The sequence below is a fragment of the Metopolophium dirhodum genome, chromosome 1, assembly GCF_019925205.1.
Source record: "Metopolophium dirhodum isolate CAU chromosome 1, ASM1992520v1, whole genome shotgun sequence".
Lineage (NCBI taxonomy): Eukaryota > Metazoa > Arthropoda > Insecta > Hemiptera > Aphididae > Metopolophium > Metopolophium dirhodum.
Window position 1 is genome coordinate 91,219,292 of NC_083560.1, and position 24,187 is coordinate 91,243,478.

Genomic DNA, 24,187 nt, shown 5'->3' on the forward strand with positions numbered 1-24,187 from the left:
AAATTACAGTATAAATTTATAAAAACATTATTTCCAATGAAGTTGTCCAGCTGGAGAACAAAAAAATGTTTTATATTTATCTCGGTATTCGAATGCGCGTTTTTGTGCACTGCCTCCTTGTCGAGGGAATGACCTTATGTGACTAGGTAAACTTGTCGAATTTAATGGCAGTTCATGATTTTGAGTTTCTGGTCCATCTTTTTTTATAAAGTTATGAAGAATGCAAGTAGTCATAACAATTTTGTCTGCGTTTTGAGGTAACGCTTTAAGACGTCTACAGTAAATACGGAACTTGGCAGTAATTTGTCCAAAAGCATCTTCAACTACTTTTCTCGCCCTTGAAAGCCGTTCGTTGAAAACTTTTTTTTGCTCGTCATCGTATATTTGGGGACTTGGGTAAGGTCTTAATAAATAATTTTTTAGTGGAAATGCCTCATCTCCTATAATGACATATGGAAGTTTCTCATTTGTCCCAGGAAGTTCACGATCACTTGGTATATTAATTTTGTTTTTTTCGAGAGCTTTTCCAATATTCGAATGCGACAAAATACCACCGTCGCTATTTTTCCCATAGGCTCCAATATCCACAGCAATGAACTTATACTGGGCATCTACTAGTGCAAGTAATACAATGGAAAATGTTTTTTTATAGTTGAAGTACAATGATCCGCTGTTAGGGGGTGCTTCAATTACCACATGCTTGCCATCCAGTGCGCCAATGCAATTCGGAAAATTCCATATTTCCCAAAATTCATTCGCTATTCGTTCCCAATCTTCTTTTTTAGGGGTGGGCATAGTTTCTTCTTTCATATTTGAAATAATAGCTTCACAAACTTCTAACACAATAGATTGAACAGTAGAATGACCTAATCGGAAACTGAAGGAAATTGTTTGGTAAGAATCACCTGTTGCTAAAAACCTAAAAAAAATCATTTACCAAAATTATTTTTTTATATTATGTTGTTTTCTCTATTTAAGAATCCCAAACCATGTACTACGGCCAGTCTTGTAAAGTACTTGAGTAAAAGTATTCAAATACTTTTTAAGTACTCAAATACGTATTCTAAATAGGTACATTTGAAAAAATTTCTTGAGCGCAGTATTTGAATACTTTTTTGAAAGTATCTGTATTTAAAATCAAATACTATTTTTAAATACTTTTTCTGTCTTACTTTATTTACATGTACGCCAAATTTAAATAAAATAATACAAATCTGAAATTGTACAATGTTTTTATTTTTAGATCGTTCATCGTTGTGTTTTAATAGGTAGGTATATTGTAAAATTTTTAGTGGCCTATACTAGGAATCCATATAGGATATGGCTAAGGTGATTAGGCCAAGGTAAAGTGTAAAACACGTAAAAAAAAAGTAAAAAGTATTTGAAACTTTGTAAGTATCTGATCTGTACTTGAATACTTTTTAAAAGTATCTTTTACAAGACTGACTACGGCGCCTGGTGCCAATGTAATTTTTTACACAAAAATAAACTTTACGGAAATAATGATCCTATTCGGTAGAATCAACCTAATACTTTGATATATATATTTTTTAACTTATATAAGGTAATATTCTATAGTCCTCATCGAGCTCTGTTTTCCAATATTTTAACCTCAACATTTATAATATGTATTCAAAAATATTACAACTTTATGCTTTATTTTTTTTATAAATTATATTATAACATTATTTGAAATAAAATAAAAAATCAAAGTTCGATGCGCCCTGTAGGAAGTCTTTTTCTTTAAGATAAGAAAACTGTTATCAAAGTCTGACAATTTTACAAGTTTTGGGAATTATTCCCGTGAAGTCATTTTTTCGAAATAATACAACCTAAAACCCTCACTCCCCCTAAATAGGTATCAGTAGTAGACTTGTGAAAAAGTATTATAATTAAGGTGGCAACTAAAATATAAAATTTGAAAAAATTGGCACAAGGTCCCTTAAATATAATATTGAAACCTCTGTACATATTCTGGCATGCAATCGCCAATCGCAAAACTTTTGATTTGAAAATAGCTATATAAAAATACAATTTTGAATCTAATATATTTTCTAAATATATAGCTCTTTTTATCTTATTTTATTAACAATTATATAGTAATATAGAAAGTTATCACCTACTAATAGTAACTATTTAAGTATAAAATACAAATTAATTAAAAAATATATTAAAATGTACCAACCTTAAGCACACTGCCAGTTTTTCCTTAGGTGGAATTGATTCCCTAAATGGTGTATTCTGTTTAGTGATCTTGTCCTTGATTTTCAAAAATAAAACATTAAACTGAAATTTCGTCATGCGAAAATATTTAAAAAATTTATCTTCGTGGTCTTCCAGCTGTTTACATAATGTTGGATATTCTCCTTCAATTTTTCGTTTTTTTAATATATCGTGGACCCATATTGATCTTTTTTTTTGCTTTTTTTAGCCATTTCTACTTCTTGAGCTTCCTCTTCATCTAACAATATAGCCACCATTGCCAAATCAGAATTGGAAAAATTTTTGAACATTGTGAAAACTGGAAACACAACCTCTCGGTAACAAAAACGCGAGTGGAATGAATATTTTATAAGTTTTGCCGAGTCAAATTTGGTCGTATACGTCGTAACGTGTCTGAGGTTGCAGGTTTGATGTGAATTCATAGTGTCGTTCCCGTGTCGTGTCGCGCCGTAACGTGACGTGTCGTGTCGTACTAATGTGAATCGGGCTTTATGGTTATCGATTGGCAGTTTTAGATTTTGGGGAAAAAAGTAAGTCTTGAACGTAAATCAGATTTATATGAGAAATTAACTTTTAAAACCAATGCAAATAAAAAATATAAGTAAGTAAATGGTACCTATACCATAGTTATTACTCATTAGGCACCTATTTAATATTTTGTTTGCTATACATTATAAATTATAATAATAACACTATAATTATACAAATTTATCTGTAATCCCGTCTCTAATATCTTAAATAAATATCTTTAATAAAGTTTAGTCGTTGATTGAGTAAGCGTGGTTACTGTTATACCAAGTAGAGTAGCATATAGTCAAATATATAATTATATAGGCGCGACGTTAGGCTAAGTGTCATGCACGTCTACGCCCGGAAATCAAATCTTGCGTTGTTGTTGTGCCTTATCGCGTGATATAAGAAGGATATTACCATAAAACCAGTATAATATTAACGATTTTACTAGCGATTAACTGGCACGTGTGTACGGATTTGTATTTTAAGTTTCCACACTTCCGTAAATATTTTATTAACCTTTAGAAATATCGACATTTTTTAAATTATTTATTTTAAAGTAAATTAAATTTTCTAAAACTTTAATAATGTGACATTTTAAAATATCTTCAATGGTTTACGAAGTATATTGACTTGACTGTAAAAAAACATGATATCGATTGGAAATACGTGTAATATAGTAACGATTAGTAATAATTAATAATATTATAGGATATAATAAAAACAAAAAAATTAAAATAAATCTTTGAACACTGAATATTATTTTTATAACTTACCCATTGAGCAAAAATAAACACCAAATAAAATAGATACAATTAGATTTAAATTAAACTAAAACATATTTATAATGTATTACAGTGGCGTGGCGTGTATATAAGCAGTGTAAGCGTTGCTTACACTTTTTATTGTTAAACGTTTTTGGGTGTATTATTTTTAAATGACCAAATTAAATTCAATTTTAGCCATGATCAATGTGAAATAATATTATTGTTTATTATAATATTTTTTCATTGATTTTATAATTTTATATTTATAAATTGTTATTTGTTGTTAGTCTAAAAATAACATCGTTATTCGTTGTTTTTGAACGTTTCGGTCGTCGCGTCAGTTCATTACAAGCCAAGAATACTCGGTAAAATGTCCCCCGAACTTCCGCAGTCCGCGCACGCACGTTCGGCTCATCTATGCATTTTCTATAAACATGAGAAATGCGATGTGTGTGTAAGCGATTTCAATTCCCTTTCCTATTTTATACATTAGACTATTACAGTTTATAGTATAAATTGTTTGTGTTGAAATTATCATGCGGAATAGTATACGCGGTGGTGGTACTGACATATAAGCGATTTTCAAATATGATACACGACGAATCAGCAATCATCGTGATTTTAATCGACATTTCACTTTATTTTATTTTTACCAATTGCGTTGGTATAATGGTATGACAAACAGTGCCGCACTGCCACTATTGTCTGTTATGACTATTTGACTTTATTTAATAGTTACGACTTACAGAATAGTACAGTTAATTTATTTTTTAACTTCAATTAATGTTAGGTTATTGTATAATATTTATATGTTTAATTATTTTATGATGAGTGATCATGTTAAAGATGTTAATTTTATTACTTGTGAGTGTGGCAAACAAGAAAATAATATGAGCAGTTATAATTGGCTATTGCATATAGCTTCTTGTGTAGTGCGAAAGTCAAAACTTACAAATAAAAATATAAGCAACTATTTCTCAAAAACGCCAAGTAATAACTTCATATGTTCTAAATGTCTTCTAGTTGTTAATGACTGTAAAAGTTAATATGTAGGTACTATGTAGGTATATTGAAATGACTTAAACATCAAACATATTACATATTATATGATAATAATTATTTAACCGCTAATATTAAGTGTTTGTCATCATTGCAGCAATCAATAAAAATGTTGGGTCAAACGAAATTAGTGTTGCTGTTGCACCAATTTCAGAATCCACAACTTCATCACAAAATACTGATATTGGATCAAAAAGTATGTCAATAATAAAATAAGTTATAAAGTAATTTTATTATCAATTACCTACTCATACAATCTAACAACATCTATAGTTTAAGTATTTCTGTAGTACACATGAGACATGAGTACGGGAGCTCAAATTAAAAAAAGTGTATACAATGTGTCTAAATCCGGTGCTTTTATTAAAATATTTCTATTATAAATTAAACTAGACTAGTGTATGTTATATTTTTTTATTCATAAAATATTACTTTTTTTTACCCATGAGATGAATTATTTCTTCAGAAATGTATTTATATAAAAATATATTGATCCAAATCTAATACAATGTATTAGAACAATTATTTTATTATTACTAGAAATAATATATAGTTATTTTTTTTAATCAATTATTTCAAATGATATAAATAAAGTTAAATACTACATAACAGTTTATTAGTTAAATAAAATTTCTTATGTTTCAAAACATAATTTGTATAAATGTATTACCTATATATTTTCTAATTTACGTTTTAGGAGGAAATTTAGTTTCAATAAATCAAGGACTTCCATTGTTTTTTAACACACCAAAAACATTTACTAGCTATCAACCAAATGATACAAAATTATCATCAGTTTCAAACAATGAATCACCACCAACAACTCAATTTTCACCTCAACAAGACAATTTGTCCAACTTCCACTGTGATATAGATAGGTTACTGGTAAAATCATTTGGCGCGCATACTTATGAAGACAAAATGGATATTGTTTTGAGAGGGAGGCCTACTCCTAAATTACCTAATTTGAAATCTAAAACTAAAAATTGTTACCGATATTTTAATGAATGTTTTTATAAAACATGTGACTGGCTTTGTGGTTGTTCGGATAAATTGTACTGTTGGCCCTGTTTGCTCTTTTCACATAGTGAATCGAATATTTGGTCAAAATATGGGTTTACTGATATGTCTAATTTTCATGGGTTAAAAACTAGACACGAATCAAGTCAGCTACACATTCAAGCCTTGGTAAATTTAAAAACTTTTGGGAATAATAGGATAGATATTTGTTTAAGTGAAAATTTAAAAAAAAACATAAATAAACATAATGAAAAAGTAGATAATAATAGGTATGTTATAAGTAAATTAATTGATATCACTTGTTTCCTTGCCAAACAAGAATTATCTTTTAGAGGTCATGATGAAAAATCAAGTTCTTTAAATAAAGGTAATTTTGTTGAAACATTTAATTTACTCTCTTCTGTTGATGATAAACTAAAATTCCATATTTCAAATTCTACTGTTTTTACAGGCCTTTCAAATGACATACAAAATGATTTAATTAATTCTATAAAAAATGTTATAATTACAAAAATTAAAAATGAAATTAAAGATGCTGACTTCTTAGCAGTAATCACGGATGAAACAACTGATATTACAAAAATATCACAACTCACAACAGTATTTAGATATGTTAATGACAAAGGTGTTCAAGAGAGATTTATTGGGTTTTCTGATGTTAGTGCTGATAGGTCAGCTAAATCTTTGGCTGATCATTTTTTTTCAATACTTCCAGAGTATATATGTGATGAGAACAAATTAGTTGCTCAGACATATGATGGAGCTGCTGTTATGTCTGGTTCTCATAATGGTTTGCAGACTTTGATAAAACAGAAATATAAAAATGCAATGTATATTCATTGCTATGCACATAAACTTGATTTAGTTCTTAAGCAGTCAGTGTCTCATATTAAGGAATGTAAAATATTTTTTACAAATCTAAACGGGTTTGCGGTTTTTTTCTCTAATAGTACAAAAAGAATAAATGAGTTAGATTTAATTGTTAAAAAACGGTTTCCAACTATTGCACCAACAAGGTGGAATTATAATAGTAGATTAATTAATATTATGGTTGAACATAAAAAAGAAATTAATCAATTAATGCAGTCTATTGTAGAAAACGCTGACAAATGGGATGGCGAATCAATTATATGTGCTAGAGGCTTTTGTTTGACATTAGAAGATTTTGATTTTAATTTTAATTTAATCATTTTTGGAAAAATACTTCCTTTAGCTAGGTACCTTTTTGATGTATTACAAAAAAAAGTGTTTGATATTTCATATTGTACTCAAAAAATAAATGAATTTAAGAAACAATTAAATGAGTATAGGCAGAAATTTAATTTAGTTTGGAATGAAGTAAATGACTTAGAAAAAAATAAAATAATCCCATCCAGAAATAAAAGGTGTCGAATGGTTCAAGTATCAGAAGATAGAAAAATTAACTATAAAAGTTTATTTTATGAAATAATAGATACTATTTTAGTTAAAATTGATGAACGATTTTCTGAAGTATATAACTTAAAATTTATAGGGTTACTTGATTTTGAAAAATTTTCCCATTACAAAGATAATTTTCCTCAGGATAAATTTAGTTCACTTAAACAAACATATGGTCAGTATTTTGAATTTCCAAAGCTAAAGAGTGAATTGTCAATTATATCGTCGTCGTCATGCAAAAACTGACTACATGCATAAAGTGACCAAGTGAAATAACATTATAAAATGGGTTATTTCAACCATATTATTGTATGGAAAAATTGACCAAGTGATATGATTAATATTTTACGAGATATAAAAAAGCAGTTTTGACTAACTGCAGATTTCGTAAGTATTTTTCTAGCAAAAAGTGATCAAGTTATTTAGTCACTTTTCGCATGTCAATATTAAATATATATAAAAATATTGTTTAAGCAAAAAGTGACCAAGCTATTTAGTCATTTATTACATGTGTACCAAAAACGTTTGATTTGTACAGTTGGTACTTGGTCATTAAATTATTAATAAATAATAATCATAAAAGTAAAAAATATTGATAATGATTGACGTATAAAAATAGGAAATTATAAATATCTATATTTTATAAATAACAAATCTATGGTAATAATTCACGTGACATGGATATTATTATCACCCAAAATATTATTGATAATATTATAAACTTATTTAATTATTTACTTGTCATAGTTGTTAGTTGTTTTTATATTTTATTCATCAAAATAAAAATTTAGTTCACTGAAGTACAGCTATTTAAAATGAATAATCGAAGTAAAAAGCTTGTTGCATTGTGCAAAAGTAATAACAGTAAGTAATATTTTAATTTCCTGCTACCTATGAAGTATTGCCATTTTTTCATAGCATTAATATTATAATAAAATCATAATGTTATAATTAATTGTCCTTTTAAATAAAATATAGAATCAAATAATGCTAATCCTCAAACAATTCAATCTCTGAATGTAATCAATGAATCAAAGATAGTGCATTTAGAAAATAATATCCAAGTCTCAAGTTCACAGAACTTTATTATGAAAAAATGTAAGTAATATGTTGTTAAAATAAGCAGGTAACAAACTCATAACTTTATAATTAATTAAGCTTTAATATAATCACTATTTTTGTACTTATAATATTATAACTTTTTTACACTTTTATAGTTCTGAATGATGTAATTACAGTACCAAAATCAATTGACATTGATTATCAAAACTATAGTAACAATATTACCTCATACAATGATCAAGACCTGAACATACTAGAATCAACTGATATTAATACACAATCAGTAACTGGACCATCTCAGATAGATCTACCTAATAATAATCTCACAGAAAACAATAATAAAGAAACTGATACATTAATTAACAGTAATACACGTAAGATAAAAATACTAACTACCTATTATATTATTTATATTTAAATATAAAATGTTGAAAATGTTTTATAACATTATTTATTAATTTATTTTCAGCTAAATAATATTTGTTTTTGTTTTTATACTATCATGTTAGCAGGTTCAAATTATAATACTAGATTTCAATTAAATAAACAATATTCTACTGATCAAAATGTACATAATAATAAGATATTATTAGGTATGTAATTTTTAATAATATTTGTTAAACTATTTTCAAATAATTAATATTATTCATTTTATAGATAGTAGTGATGAATGTGATGATAGTGGTGATGAATGGCAACCCTATAATAATAAAAATAATGCAATTGACTCTGATAGTGATGGTGTGATAGGGACCTGCAATGATGAAAATATTTTTGGTGTGATAAACGTTACAGAAAATACAGAAAATAAGAAAACAGGAGAACAGAATATAATTAAATCAGTGATAAATTATATTATTGATGAAATTTGCAATCAAAGTAAAGACACATTACTTGAAGCATTAGATGAAACCGTGAATAGTCAAAGTAAAAAATTGGTTAGAAGAGTAAGGGGTGATGCAAGTAAATGGAAAAAAAATGTTATTTCTAAAGAAAAAAAAAAACTTAAAAAACCTAAGGCTATTGATTGTTCCCACTGTAAATTTAAATGCTCTATTAATTTTGATGAAAGTTATAGAAATGAAGTTTGTAATAAATTTTGGGCTTTAGATTATAACCGCCAAAAAGATTTTATTTTAGCCAATGTAAATATAAAATCTGTCAAACGCCATGTCCCAATAACAAATATTAGAAAAGCTAAGGAAAACTCAAAAGTATATAGTTTTAATAATAATACAGAACATAATATTCAAGTTTGTAAACAATTTTTCTTGAAAACATTATGTATTAGCCATGGGCCTGTAGATAAAGCATTTGAAGGATTAGGCACAGACACTGGATTATTCATGGACCATGATAAAAGAGGCAAAGCACCATCGGTGAATAAATCTTCTGATGAAATTATAGCTAATATTAATTCACACATAGAAAAATTTCCTACAGTTGAATCCCACTACTGTAGATCTACATCTAAACGTCAATATTTAGATCCAAATTTATCTATATCAAAGATGTATGAGCTGTATGTGAAAGAATGTAATGAAACAGGTCAAAAACAAGTAAGTTTATCATTGTATAAAAAAATATTTTGTGAAAATCATAATTTATCATTCTTCAAACCAAAGAAAGATCAATGTTTAACTTGTGAAAAGTATAACAAATCTGCAAAACCTCAATCCAAAGACATGGTTATAAATTATGAAAATCACATCCGGAGACGTGATGAATCTTTTGCTGCAAAAAAAATTAGATAAAGAACGAGCTACAAGTGACCAATCTTTTTGTAGTGCTACATTCGACCTTCAAAGTGTCCTCCAAATTCCAAGTTCTGAAGTATCAGCCATGTACTACAGTAGGAAACTTTGTGTATATAATTTAACATTATACGAGGCTGCTGCACCAAATAATGCATTTTGCTTTTTATGGACCGAAGTTAATGGTCAAAAAGGAAGCTCTGAGATTGGATCAGCATTATTAAAGTGGATATATCAACTCCCTGAACGTATTAAAGAGATTTCCCTGTATTCTGATACATGTAGTGGGCAAAACAGAAATCAATATGTTGCTGCATTATTTTTATTTGTTGTAATTCATACAAACATTGAAGTACTCCATCACAATTTTATGGAGAGTGGTCACTCATATATGGAGGTAGATAGCATGCACAGTGCTATTGAGTCAGCTAAAAAAAACGTACCAGTCTATACCATGCACGATTGGTTGAATATCTGTCGCCTAGCTCGTTCTCAAAGAAACAATAAAAAATGTTCTGGGTACTCTGTTCATGAATTATTATATACAGATATTTATGATCTAAAAAGTCTAGCAAGTATTTTAATAAAAAATAGAACTATTGATAACTATGGTGATCAAGTTTCTTGGTTAAAAATTAAAGTTATGAAATATGAAAAAAATAAAAAAGGGATAATACAGTTCAAATACAATTACTCAGACAATGAATATAGAAGTATACACGTGGGTGGAAAAGGTAGGCCTTCTAAACTTCCTGAAAATTTAAAAATGTTGTACGACAAACAATTAAAAATATCAGAAAACAAAAAAAAAGATCTCATGAAGTTGTGTAAGTCTGAAGCAATACCAAAAGACTTCCATAATTGGTATCAAAATATTCCATTCAGCTCAAAGAAGAAAGATACAATACAAATTTCAGATTCTGAATCAAATTCTGAATACCATACCATATTTTAGTTATTATGAATTAACTATTTTTTTTTTATTTGTAAACAAGGTCGAAAGTTATTTTTTATTTTTTTGTTATTTTATTGTAAAACAAAGTTATCTTTTTATTTTTATTTTTATTTTTTGTTATATTATTTATAATGAATAATATTATTTACTGTTAAAACTAAGATTTGGTTTTAGTAATTATACAGTTTCAATAGGATTAAAATAGTTATTAATGTTATTTATATAATAATACCTAATAACAGAATTTGGAAATAACACATGTTACCTTCCAAGTTCCAATACTGTATGTTTAGACCATTGTTAATAATAATAACATGCTGATGTACATTGTGCATTTTATATTACATTATAATTTAAATTAAAATATAAATGGAAAAAATGACCAAGTGCTTAAAATGCCACTTAGTCATTTTTTACCCATATTAAATTTCAAATTTTTTCAATTTAAGCTTAAAACAAAAGAAATTGAAAAAAAATTATTGAACATATTAATTATACACATTATTACAGTTTATATGATATCAATTTTGAAAAAAATGGATAAAAATTGAATTTTTCATAGCATATCTAAAAGTAAAATTGATATAACCTAAAACTATAAAAATACACTTGGTCAGTTTTTGCATGACGACGACGATATATTCATCTGATCAGTTTCATCAAACACATATTTATAAACTTTTAGAATATTTGAGGGAAACAGATTTAACAACTGTTCTACCTCAAGTTACTAAATTATGTGCATTAATTTTAACCATTCCTGCAACAAGTGCTTCTGCTGAAAGATCTTTTTCCGCTTTAAAAAGGTTAAAAACTTATTTAAGAAATAATCAAACTCAAAATAGACTTTCAAATTTATCTTTACTTTCCATAGAAAAAGAAGTTTTAATGACTACAAAGTGTGAACCTAATTTTCATAATGATGTAATTAAAGACTTTATAAAACAAAATAGAAGGATAGAGTTGTCTTATAAGTGAACTTGTAAACTAATAGAATTTGGAACTAAAAATTAGATTTAAGAAAAAAAACAGGACTGTTATTATTATTATTTTTATTATTTATTAACACTATTATCCCTACATTAGAATGGTATAACTTAAAAAAATTGTTTCGTTTGTTATTAAAATATATTTAAAAATAAATAGCTAATGTATTAAAAATATATATGTTTTTGTTAATTTTGTTATATTATAACCAAAAGTTGTTGAGACACATTTTTAGAGGTAAAATTTGTAAGTATGCAACTATTTAATTATAGCAAGGTAAAATCAGTATTTTAAACTGAAACTGCTTTTTAGTGGTGGTAAAAAAAAAAAAATTAAGGTACCCACATAACATTTTCCAATGTTAAAACTTCTATAAATGTTGAAGTTGAGTTGAATTTTAAAGTTTCAAAAAATAAGATTCAATAATACTAGTAAAAGTGTTTATTTTTAAACCTTTATATTAAAGTAAGTTCTTAGTGCTATATAAACATTTGATTTAGGTTAGATTTTAAATATTTATAAGTTAATTTATATCAAATGCTGAATAAACCTACTATGACTAACATTTAAATAGAGTATCATAAATAATGCTTATTAAGCCTATATCTATAAACATCAATAATAGGTTAGAAGGTTAACACTATTCACACATTAAATTAGAATTACATTGTTAATGTATCCGTTCAAGTATTTATTGAATGCTTAATACAATTTCGTCCACATTATTATTGCGGTATAAATAAATAGCGTTAAATTATGTATATTTTATATATATATATATCATATGGGGCCATGGGGGCGTCGCTTTTTACTATAAATAATTAAATAATATAATTTATTCATTGAGTAATGCGTATCTAGTAGGTATATTTTTATTCGTGCATGATACATTGATAAATCAATTATCACTCAGACTTCAGAGCCCTTTATAATAATATAATATATTATACGCTGTGTCAAGATACCCGGGTGCCCGTGTAGTTAAAGCGTTCACGGAACCATCCGTGTATATATTAGATACCCGGCTGATTTATGCGCATGATATGCGTCAGTGGTCAGTGATGCTGTGCAAACGGCATTCGTCGATATGCACTCCTCGGCGCCGTCGCTCCGCTCCGCTAATCGGATATATCCCTCGACTTGCTATGCAACACCACCTCAAGTAGGTCACAGGTAATTACTAAGTTACTAACTGTTGTATCAGTTATCATAAAAACAATTAAAAAAGCGCAAAAAAAATTTTTGGTTGTCCCTGATGTGAACTCATTACATGTCGCGCTCCGTATGGTTTTCGGTACGTTTTAACATGCTCTCATAAAGCAACATAAGCTATTTAATTTCCGCATTAACTTGTCGGAATATTATACATTATGAAAATTAACTTTATTGAAACAACACAACATTGTATAATCGTCGCTAATTTACAACTCTTTATTGTACGAACTTCCAGGTTAGGATAGACCTTTAGAGTTTAGATTATATTATACTAATTACTAGTATATGATCCATAGACATATAATTTAATTTATATGTCTATGATATTATGATCTTATAAAGGTCAGCTACCACGGAGATAAGATAAGAACGTCGTGGCCGCCGGGCGACGACGCGTTGCCAAAAAATAAATGATTATGAATGATGCACACTGCACAGGTCTCTATGTTATAAAACAATATACGCACTTGTGTAATACAACAATTAAAATAACAATTAAAAAATTGTTTTTAAAAATGCTTCATCGCAAGAATATAATATATCCCTTTCATATATTATATCCAGTGGCGTATCCAGGGGGGGCACAGGGGACATGCCCCCCTCCTCATTGGCCGTAGGTATTTGATTTTTATTGCAGTGTTTTATATATATTATTTTTATTTTTGGCTATTTTTCTAAATTTCAGACAGTCGCGTGTGTGCCCCACCCTAAAAAAATTCTGAATACGCCATTGATTATATCCGTAATCCGTATAGCAGGCCCTGATATTTATGCAAGTGTATGGATACGTATACGGTATATACTAGAGTACAGCCCGGTCCTATAAAAATCGGATCGGCCCAGACCAAATATTTAAGACAATTTGTTAAACCGGATCAGACCAATTCCAAAAATATATTTTTCAACCCAGACCAATTTTGAACCATGCTTACAAACTTTTTATAAGCCCGGACCAGCCCAGCTCGGATTTTTATTTTTTTTTTTTAAACCAAACCGCCCAACCCGGGATCATAAGTTTTTAATAAAACCCCGGACCAGGACAAATATGCTTATTGAGTACCTAAACCGGATCATCCATATAAACTAAATTTATTAGAAACTAAATAAAATGTCACTTAAATAATTGCAATTATTAACTACCTAGTACCTAATCATCAAATTAAGCTGAAACTATACTCAAAATTATTTGTATTTTTGCTTAAGGGTTTAAACCCCTTTAATATACATAAATAAATAAATAATAAATAAATTAGGTATATATTTTAATAATTATTTTTTACCTTTTTTTTTTTGTTCAACTATGACACTTGTTGAGTTTTACTTTCATATTACTGCCAGCAGTGATATTTATTTTACCTATATAGCTGTATCGTGTAGCTATATTATCTAATGTCTACTCAGTGCATATTGCACAATGCACATATTATATACCTAGTTTTAAAAGTTAAAATATTACTACTTGAGCCTATAAATAACTATTTACAATAATTTAAACACTATTACAATTGTACAATCACTATTATTAATTGTTGAATTGTTAACTTCATTAATATGATTTCATGTTTATAGTTATTTAGTTTTTTTTTTTTGATTGATAGGTAGGTAGTAGCCAGTAGGTAAAAGAATTAAGAATTAAATAAAAAAAATCATGAAATTAATTAAGAATACCAACAGTTTATATTATTTTATAAATTAACAATTAACAAAATAAATACTACTCAGTACCTACTCACTAGAAACTCCTAGTGGCTTTATTAATTTTTATTTTTAAAAACAAATAATATTATAAAATATGTTACTTGTTAGGTAGTAGGTACTGTTATGTTTTTAAAGAAGTCATGTAGAAATACAAGTGAGTCGGCTGTTTCTCCTTTTAGACGACTTCTACGTTCTTCAATTATTCTCCCTGAAACACTGAAAACTCGTTCACTACTTGCACTAGATGCTGGTATACAGAGAGTTTGGCGAGCTAACTGAGAGAGTAATGGAAATTTCTCATTTTGACTTTTCCAAAAATTGAGTATGTCAGTATCTACATTTTTACCTACAAAACATGTTAAATAATTATCCATTTCTTGCTCATATGACTGTTTTGGTTTTGGTGCATCATCTTCCCATTCAGAAAACTGTGATATATTCAGAGCTGCAGTATCTTCGATTGATTCACTTTCTACATTTTGGTCATTTTGTGCTTGTGCTATTTCAATTTTCAGAAGCTCTAACTTGATATTGTTTAGAATCCTTTTCTTTTCATTCTCGTCAGACACCATTTTCAATTTTTTAAAATTTGGCCAAAGAAAACATGCCATTTCATGTGTCCTGTTTATAATGAATTTTTTATTAAATATTTCTCTAGCGCGGATTCCTAGTTTTTTGACTATGGATGTTGAATTTAATTCTCCAGATGAATCATATATATCTTCTTCCAAGTCACAATACTTGTTAATATGTTTTTCAAGAACAACTTTGTATAAAAGAACTTTGTGTATAGTAGGATAAATATCTCCTTCCAATTCATCAGAAGCAGTCTTAAATGGTTTGAGAAATTCAGTAATTTGTTTGAGTAATTCAATATCTATATTTTGAAGTCGCCAAAAATCTTCACCATACTCATTAAGAATGTCATCCCATTGCTCATGTATTGATAGTAGCATTGCCAACCTTGTGTTCCATCTTGTTTCCACTTCTTGAATTAAACCTTTTGATAATTTATTTACTTCTCCAGAAGTTTTCATGAATTTCACAAAGCTTTTAGCTCCTGATAAAAGTTTGGTAACGGGTTCCAACAATTTCCTATTGTTTTCATCTTCAGCATCTAAAAACTTATTATCAAAAACATGTCTTAATACGGTATTAAGCATATGAGCACAACAATTTAATCTGTTGTATGCGCCTAATCCACTTGAACTTGTCATGTTTGGTCCTTGGTCAGTGACAAATGTGATTTTTTTCATTAATTCATTAGCATTCAGAGACTTTGTACATTCAAAGCTTGTTAAAAAAGTACCGATTGAATTCTTAATATTTTCAGCCGTTTTTTTCTCTGATATTGGCCATTGACCAGTATGTAGTACATTTTTTTGCAAAATCCAATTTATATCAATATAATGAACAGTAATAGTTATGTAGTGTCGTTTTTTATATTTATCAGACCACATATCCGTAGTCATAGAACAGCAATTGTCTTTTATATACGGTACAATATTTTCAAAAAGTGTATTTCTATGATTTTCAGCCATTTTTATTGTATTTTTTGACACAGTAGTTGGATGTGGCATTAAATCATTTATATCTATATCACCATATTGACGACCAACTTTTATTAAAAATTGTCCAAGTTCTTTAAAACCAGATCCATCTATTATAGACAATGGTCTAATGTCCACACTACAAAACTTCACTGATTTTTCTATGCATTCGGTTTTTAATTTATCGGGAATTGTTTTTAATTTTTTAGACACAAAAGAATCCAAACTGGTTTGAGCATCGTCCTTGGTATTAACAATTACACATTTATGTCTGCTCAATGTTGATGTGCCACTACTATGACTGTACTTAAATGGTTGCTTACATTTAATACAAGCTACAAAACCCGTGAATATATTTTCATCATTATTATATACCACATTTTTAAATAATTCCCATACGGCACTTGTACCTTTTTTGTCAATTAAAATACATTCACCACTCAATAATTTTTTTTTTTACTGTTATTTTTGTTTCAACTTGAGGAATTATATCTGCTTCACATTCAGAATTAGATTCAGACTTATCTCCCATTTTTAAAAATTGAATCTTAACTGAAAATTAATTAAAATAATATATAGCATTGGTTAGATAATAACTCATTACAATTAAATATTGAAAACTCCTGCTATTTACACTTTAATAATTTAACTTTGGATAATACTGAATATAATATTGTTATAACTTATAAATAAGAAATTTATTTTGAATTAAGTTAGTTCTATAAAATATCTTGAACTTTACATTGACAATCAACTAAAAAGTGAACATTCATATTAATTATATAAACAATGTTACTCAACAATTTTTAAATATTTTTAGTATTCTGAAGATTGAGAAAAATCTTATCAACTTATTTAAGAGTCATAACTAAAGACCGGATTTAATTGATATTGCAACTTTTTTTGTAGTTAAGATAAATCAAATTTGATCAAATATGTAAACGATTTGTATTAATTATTGTCTTTCTGTTTAATTTTATGTTGCAATTTATTGCAATTTTTAATGTTTTTGCAATTTTTGCAATTTTGTATACTTCACGTAATCAAATGTACAAATCAATATTTCTTAGAAGTATAAAGGTGTATTATCTATGTTGTTTATCGCAAATAATTTTGAAAAGTTTAAAAACATGATTGAAAGTTTAACAGATGAAGTGTCGAAAAGCTGAAACAGATTGTACAAGATAATGCAGTCAAATGTGGTTTAGCATTCATAAAATTACACTTATCTGAGTTATCCATGAATTTAAAAAATTTGGAAGAATCTAATTGTGAACTACTGAAAAGTATGGATATTTTTAGAAAAATTGAAGATATTTTAACAAATATTCCTGGTCCAAATGGGAAAAAAATTAAGGAAAAAATTATGTACATAATTGAAAAAAATGAAGGGTATAAAACTCTAAAGTGTTACTATGAAGTCATGTCATGTAAAGCAAATGTTAATTTAAATATAACGCCTACTTTATTAAATTGTTTTAAATATGCACCAATAACGAGTGTTGACGTAGAACGTAGTTTTTTGTTGTACAAACATATTTTAAGTAATAGAAGATTTAATTTTAATGAAAATAATTTGGAAATGTATTTAATCATCAATTTTTTAATTCAAAAATGTAATATTAATATTTATAAATATATAAAAAGGTACAACTTGCATTTTTATAGTGCAATTTATTTTGCAATTTTTATGTGATTTTTGGTGCAATTATACAATTTTATTATGCAATTTTTGAGTGTTTTTAATGCAATTAAATCCGGTCTTTAGTCATAACATACATTAGCTAGGCGCAGTCCATTATTACTTATGGTCTACTGTTTTGGGGCGGTTCTTACTTCTTAGTTCTTACAATGTAAATAAAAATAAGCTAAATACTATAAATTCTATATTTAATTTTGTATTTTTCAAGCCAAGGCTAGTCAATAGGTAGTCATAAATTCATAATATATTATAGTAACTACAAAGATTATAATCTTCACAATTTAAATTCATTATATTATTTGTTTTGAAAAATGTGTACTACCTTAAAAATTAATTTACATTCTTTTGATAACAATCATATAATAATATTTAAACTATATTAAAACTATAGATTTTCAAAATCTCACACTTAAAATTATGAGATAAATTAAAATTTAATTCTGAAACAATTTACAATATTAAGTAATAAGTACCTACCTAAATTAATAAGTAATAAATAAAAAAAGTTAAACATTTTGTTTTAGATGTGCATGCTGCTAATTGAAAAGTATTATAAATTTATAATCTTATAAATAATTAAGAATTAAGAAGTATATATTTATATAACAATATAAGTTATATTAGGTATTACTATATAGTTTATAGTTTATTGTATAAGATTGTTGATTTTTGATCACCTAAGAATTAAGAAGTAAGATTCTAGTTTTTCTGATATGATTTATAAATTATAATTCTATATTAATACCAGTACTGAATAGGTACACCATATTTTACAGTTACAAATACAAACTTAATTTATAAGTTTATAACTACCTATTATAACATTATATTTTAGTAATCCGTAAACTTTGGTTGACAACTGATAAGTTATTCATTATCAATGTGTTATGTGTGTAATTAATATTTAATTTATTATTCCTAACAATTTATAACATTTATAACTAATACTTAATAGTTAGTGGTACTCAAAATGGTTATTATGCTTACTGCTTACCTTTATGTTGGTGGCACAGTGTTATCCACGCATCGTAGTATCGTACTGACTAGTGACTGTGACTACTAAGTACCTATTAGACACTGGTACTATATTCGACATTCGACAGTAAACAAGAAACAACGTTTATTTTTAAAATTTCCCGTATTGATGGAACATATTTAACATAATAATTTTATTATTATTATTATTATTATTATTATTTAATAACCGATAAGGGCATGACGAGCGAATGGCCATATTTTAAGAAATACAAACAAATGCTATTTATAAATCATTATAAATAAATTGACAAATAATACCATTTTTCCAAGTATATAAATTGATTAACCCAGACCAAAAAATATCCATTATAATATAAAAAAGACCGGACTGGACCATACCCAGTTATATTAAAAAACAGTTATATTAAAAAAACATATAACCAAACCTAACCCATTATAATATGACTGTGCCCCGAACCGAACACTTAAACCAAGAATATAAAATATTTTGACCCAGACCGGACCTAACCCGGATCCGGTCCGGGTTATTCCGGTCCGGTCCGGGTTGACCCGGGACCGGGCTGATCTCTAGTATATACCTACGTCATTGTGGTAATTACTCCGAACACGAATAATAATTTAATATTTATCATGATTTATTATTATATTTTATAATTTTAATTGTATTATAATAATGCTCATTAACTAATTTGTGACTTGTAAATAATAAACTTTCTGATTAGGTACAATCTATTCGAATCTCAGCTTTTTAAAAATTGTAATACGTTTTATGACGAAAACTAAAGTAATCACGTTATGTCGTTATCACTCTGGGAGTAATATTATTGCCCTGTTAAACAGCAAACATATTTAATTGAGTTTTAATAAAAGTAATGTGTACCTCAGTTTATACACATATAATAACATAATATTATAGCTAGGTAATTTATGTGTCCATCAAGTGACATAGGTAATTTACAATAATCTTCATTCTACAGACAACAAGATATTTCATAATAATATAGTCAATTTAGTCTATTCTTTGATATTATTGTAATATTGTAAGTATAGCTTATTTTATAGGTTAGTCTATATTATACTGTCATTGGTCATAAACTCATAAAACATTGCTATGAGTCATGAGATAAGAAATTATTCACTTGTATTAAAAATATACCATAATAATTAATAAATGTAGGTATTAAAAGTGTAGGTACCATAATAAATCCAATTCTTGATTTAATTATACTAGTAGGTAGGTGTATCATACATATATGTATATTATGGATAAAATAAAATATCTAATACAGTATTATCAATACTATATTATAATTTATAGAAATAATTAGTAAGGTATAAGTATAAAAGAATAGTTTAATATAAATAAAAACAATGCATATTTTATTGTAGGTAACATCAAAAAATTTGTTAATCAAATTAAAAACTATTATTAGATATTATTAACAATTTAAAACATTATATTAGAATATAAACATTAAAGAATACTTAAGTGAAATTGTAAAATATAATAATAAGTGTAGCTACAACACAGAATAATTAATTAAAACTAAAACAAAATATTTCAAAAAAGTGATGATATACTATATTAATTAACAAATAAAAATTGAAAAAGAAATGTATACATATTGGATAGTTTTTAATTTTTGTAAATCACAGATAAACTCATTTAGTCTAATCCAGTGATGATTAGATACTTATTTAAATAATTAATTATAATATAATACTATAGAAATGATATAGATACATTTTCAACATCAGTCATTTGTTGATTTTTAGTTATGATAGGTAGGTACATTAATTTATTATAATATGATATATATTATTATTATACGTGTTATAAATTTAGGTATTATAATACATAATATATTTTTAATGGATAGATATATTGTTTTAGTCATTTTAAATTTTATATGTATGAATGAGTGGAAAAGCTACGCTTTTATTAGTAAAATTCAATTTTAAAATCATACATTTGCACTTAATACTACCAAGTGGCCAACATTTTAAATTATTATTTAAATTATCAATTGTGAAAATATCTAACTTAGAACTGTCAATAGGTTTTAGATAAAATGGTTCTTTCATGTCAAAACTGTGTCCTAAGATAAAACCTTGATTGGATGTTTCATTTAGGCAAACAATATTTTTAACCTTAACAATACTGCCATCAGTCATCAATAGACAATTATCAGATTCTTGGTGAATTCTAATCTCGGTGTTGCTGAAAATTAGAGTTTTAAATTGAAAATCAATGTATTCATCGTTTAATTCTGTAAGTAATGGGCCTTTTGTATGTTTATTTTTAAAAATAAAATCAGTTGTATGAGGTAAAGCTTTTAATGACATATTTTTGTAGTGTATAGTCTCGGTATAACGTTTAACTGCCTGCTGTAATGGTTGTTTGCTTTTTCGCACATATTTTTTAAGGGTTTTCATGTGATTTTCAAATGGAAACGCGCTACCGTTTTCTAATGAACCAAAGTTTTTATAATCATCAGTTAAGTGTTGTAGTGCGTGCACATTATGAGATACCCATTCACGACCATAAATGGAAATAAAATTATGCATAAAATAATCTAATAATCGTTTACAAAAATCTAAGAAATTATTGTCAATGTTTGATTTAAGTAGTATAAAAATACTTACGTGTAAACATAAAAAGTTTAAATAGCATTTTTTATGAATAACATTTTTAAGTACCACAGGTCCAAGGTATAATAAAAAACTTCGAAATTCTACAGCTTTCCACCTAGATATTTCATCAATACCACGAGGTTTCCGCTGAAAGTCAATGGAGGCAAAATGTTTGAGCTCTATTAAACTATTATTTAGACATTTACTTTTAGTACCATTCAAACGGGTTTTCAAGGGACCCTTCAACCATAAATTAATTAATTTCTTTGTTACACCTAAACATATTAAATGCATATAATCTAGTGAGAATACATTAATAATATTTATTTTTGGAATGTTGATTAAAATTGACAAACTAGAGCCAACATGGTGGTCTTCTTGCTGTTGGTTTATAAAAGTTTCGTGAGTCCGTTTATTACAATTAATATCTGGGAAACAAACTCTTCTATTTAAATACTCTCCTTCTGTGCAACACCGAAAACACGAAGAAAAACCACTATGACCCTTAGTCTTTAAAACATAGGCCTTTGCCGGTACGTCGCAACAGAATGTATCAATACAAATTTGGTTATTTTTGAGTACTCCCGACATATTTTTAATGTCTATACCGTTATGTATTAAATGTACTACCTCTTCATAAAAATCGTGTAAAAAATCATTTGAATCGCTTGGTTTGTCATAACCCCAATAAATTCCAATAGGAAACACAATATTTGAATGCGGTCTAATATAACACAAAATTGGCCAAAACGTGCTTCTTGAACTCTTAGTTAGAGGTAATCCATCAATACCTATTACTAATTTGATCAATTGATCATTTCGGTTTTCAATAATTAAATGATTTCTAATTCCGTTTGCGATTCCAAAATGGTAATATTTACCAGGTAAAACATCTCTTAAAGGAATATTAGTACCGGAAATATCAGTTTTAAGTAAAGTCCTGGCGTCAATCGGTACTGAAGTATCATAACACGAATTAACAATTTTTAGTAAGTCAGATACTGCAACATTAGAAATGTTATGCTTAATAGCCCACTGTGCTAGTTGAGTTCTAGGAGAACTTGTAGATAATTCATTATCAATATTATCTTCATCAGAACTATCTGGTTCAGCCATGCTATCAACGTTAACGTCTAAAACGTCATCATGAACTGATTTATTAGTGTTCATCGCGGTCAAACAACTCGAAGTATCAATGTTATTACACGTAACAAATGAACCTATAATCATACAGGATAATGTTCATATACATCCATACATTACAAAATACAAATAGAAAATAAATAGGCGTACGTAAATAAAAAAGTATTTTAAAAAGTTTATATAGTACAATAATTTCTAAGTAAGAAATACTAGGGTAGTCAGAAATACTAATTTAATACTATTTTATATTTATATTTTAAAGACTAAAATTAATATTTTGTGTTTAATTTTATGAACTTTCTCAATCTTGTTATTACGTAATATATTTGATGCATTATTATGAATAAATGATATTATAAATTCCATCAATTTGACCATTCATAAGAAATTATAGGAGTGAAGTGAAATTTTATCTATTATTATATTATAGGTATAGACAAAAAAATATGATAAGAGTAAAAATTATTACCACCATTGCTTGCAATATAGTATACATATTATTATACTAATATTCTATAGAAAACCATTAATCGGAAATGATTTCATTATGTCAACAACAATTGTAAAATGATTATATTATCAAAATAGCAAAATGCTCCGAAGAACTAGGTACGCATTTCTGCAGCTATATGCCTACGCCCTACATAATATTATGTGTCTATTATCTATATTTTAATATAGCAACCTGGGCAGCGGGCACTGCAAGACTGGATGGAGTCTCAATTCCTGTTTGGTTTTATTGTGTATAATATTATTATAGTAAACGATTACCTACGTACATTTTTTTTTTTTATAGTGACTTAACAAATATTATAATTACCTACCTTCGTAGCGAATATTCATTATAGATGAAAAAAAATAATTTGTTATTATTTAATAAACTATATAATATAATATAATTAGTAATTAGTTAGTTCAAATTTTTCGTTGACGGTATATTTATTTAATTATTATTTACATTTTATATAAATGAGTTTTGAATAGACAGTATATACTATATTATAGTACTATAGCTAGTAGCGAAGAATTACGTAAGTAAGTATGTAACTAAAAAGATTTCAATTATAGTTTCGACTTAACATCAAAATAAATAAAAAGGTAGGTACCATCCATTTGATTCTGCTCATGAAAATCTGACTTTTCGTGGGACACTTCTACAGTTTCTTCTTCAAATTCCAATCCTTCTTCATCGTCTATGTCAAAATGTAATGACATATTACACTCAATTTCTTGAATGATCCGTCTCCTTTTTGTTGACTTACTGTAATGACTATTGTGATGACTCATAGTGAATTATACCTTGAGAAATAAAAATTGTAAGCTACCTATAAATCATAATTACAAATAACAATAATAGGATTTTTTTAAAACGTAATTAAAACTACTGTACTTTATAATATAAAACTTACCGAATACCAGTCACGAGTAAAAAAAAAATATTTCTATACAACTTGCAAATTTAAAAAAAAGTATTTATGTATATAAAT

At 27.1% G+C, this 24,187-nt stretch overlaps 2 protein-coding genes and 1 pseudogene across 2 annotated transcripts; 2 read left to right on the top strand and 1 right to left on the bottom strand.

Moving 5' to 3' along the window:
* Positions 1-27: 27 nt before the first annotated feature.
* LOC132945214 (uncharacterized) lies at positions 28-2,513 on the bottom strand (annotated as a pseudogene).
* A 1,817-nt stretch (positions 2,514-4,330) lies between these two features.
* LOC132945224 (zinc finger MYM-type protein 1-like) lies at positions 4,331-7,247 on the top strand. The gene is made up of 5 exons (XM_061014900.1): positions 4,331-4,493; positions 4,660-4,758; positions 5,260-5,949; positions 6,115-6,480; positions 7,096-7,247. Exons 1-5 carry the CDS (start codon positions 4,331-4,333, stop codon positions 7,245-7,247), a joined length of 1,470 nt encoding a protein of 489 aa, XP_060870883.1.
* Positions 7,248-7,330: 83 nt separating this feature from the next.
* LOC132945233 (GATA zinc finger domain-containing protein 4-like) lies at positions 7,331-9,817 on the top strand. Its single transcript, XM_061014912.1, has 5 exons — positions 7,331-7,865; positions 7,980-8,099; positions 8,219-8,437; positions 8,576-8,656; positions 8,721-9,817. The coding sequence occupies exons 1-5, from the start codon at positions 7,817-7,819 to the stop codon at positions 9,815-9,817; spliced, it is 1,566 nt and encodes a 521-aa protein (XP_060870895.1). The 5' UTR covers positions 7,331-7,816.
* The last annotated feature ends 14,370 nt before the right edge of the window (positions 9,818-24,187 follow it).

Coding starts and splice junctions, on each gene's coding strand:
- LOC132945224 (XM_061014900.1), top strand. CDS start 4,331: ATGAGTGATCATGTTAAAGATGTTAATTTTATTACTTGTGAGTGTGGC. Junction 4,759..5,259: donor TACTGATATTGGATCAAAAA/GTATGTCAATAA, acceptor TTTACGTTTTAG/GAGGAAATTTAGTTTCAATA. Junction 5,950..6,114: donor ATCAAGTTCTTTAAATAAAG/GTAATTTTGTTG, acceptor ATGAAATTAAAG/ATGCTGACTTCTTAGCAGTA.
- LOC132945233 (XM_061014912.1), top strand. CDS start 7,817: ATGAATAATCGAAGTAAAAAGCTTGTTGCATTGTGCAAAAGTAATAAC. Junction 7,866..7,979: donor ATTGTGCAAAAGTAATAACA/GTAAGTAATATT, acceptor AATAAAATATAG/AATCAAATAATGCTAATCCT. Junction 8,100..8,218: donor GAACTTTATTATGAAAAAAT/GTAAGTAATATG, acceptor ACACTTTTATAG/TTCTGAATGATGTAATTACA.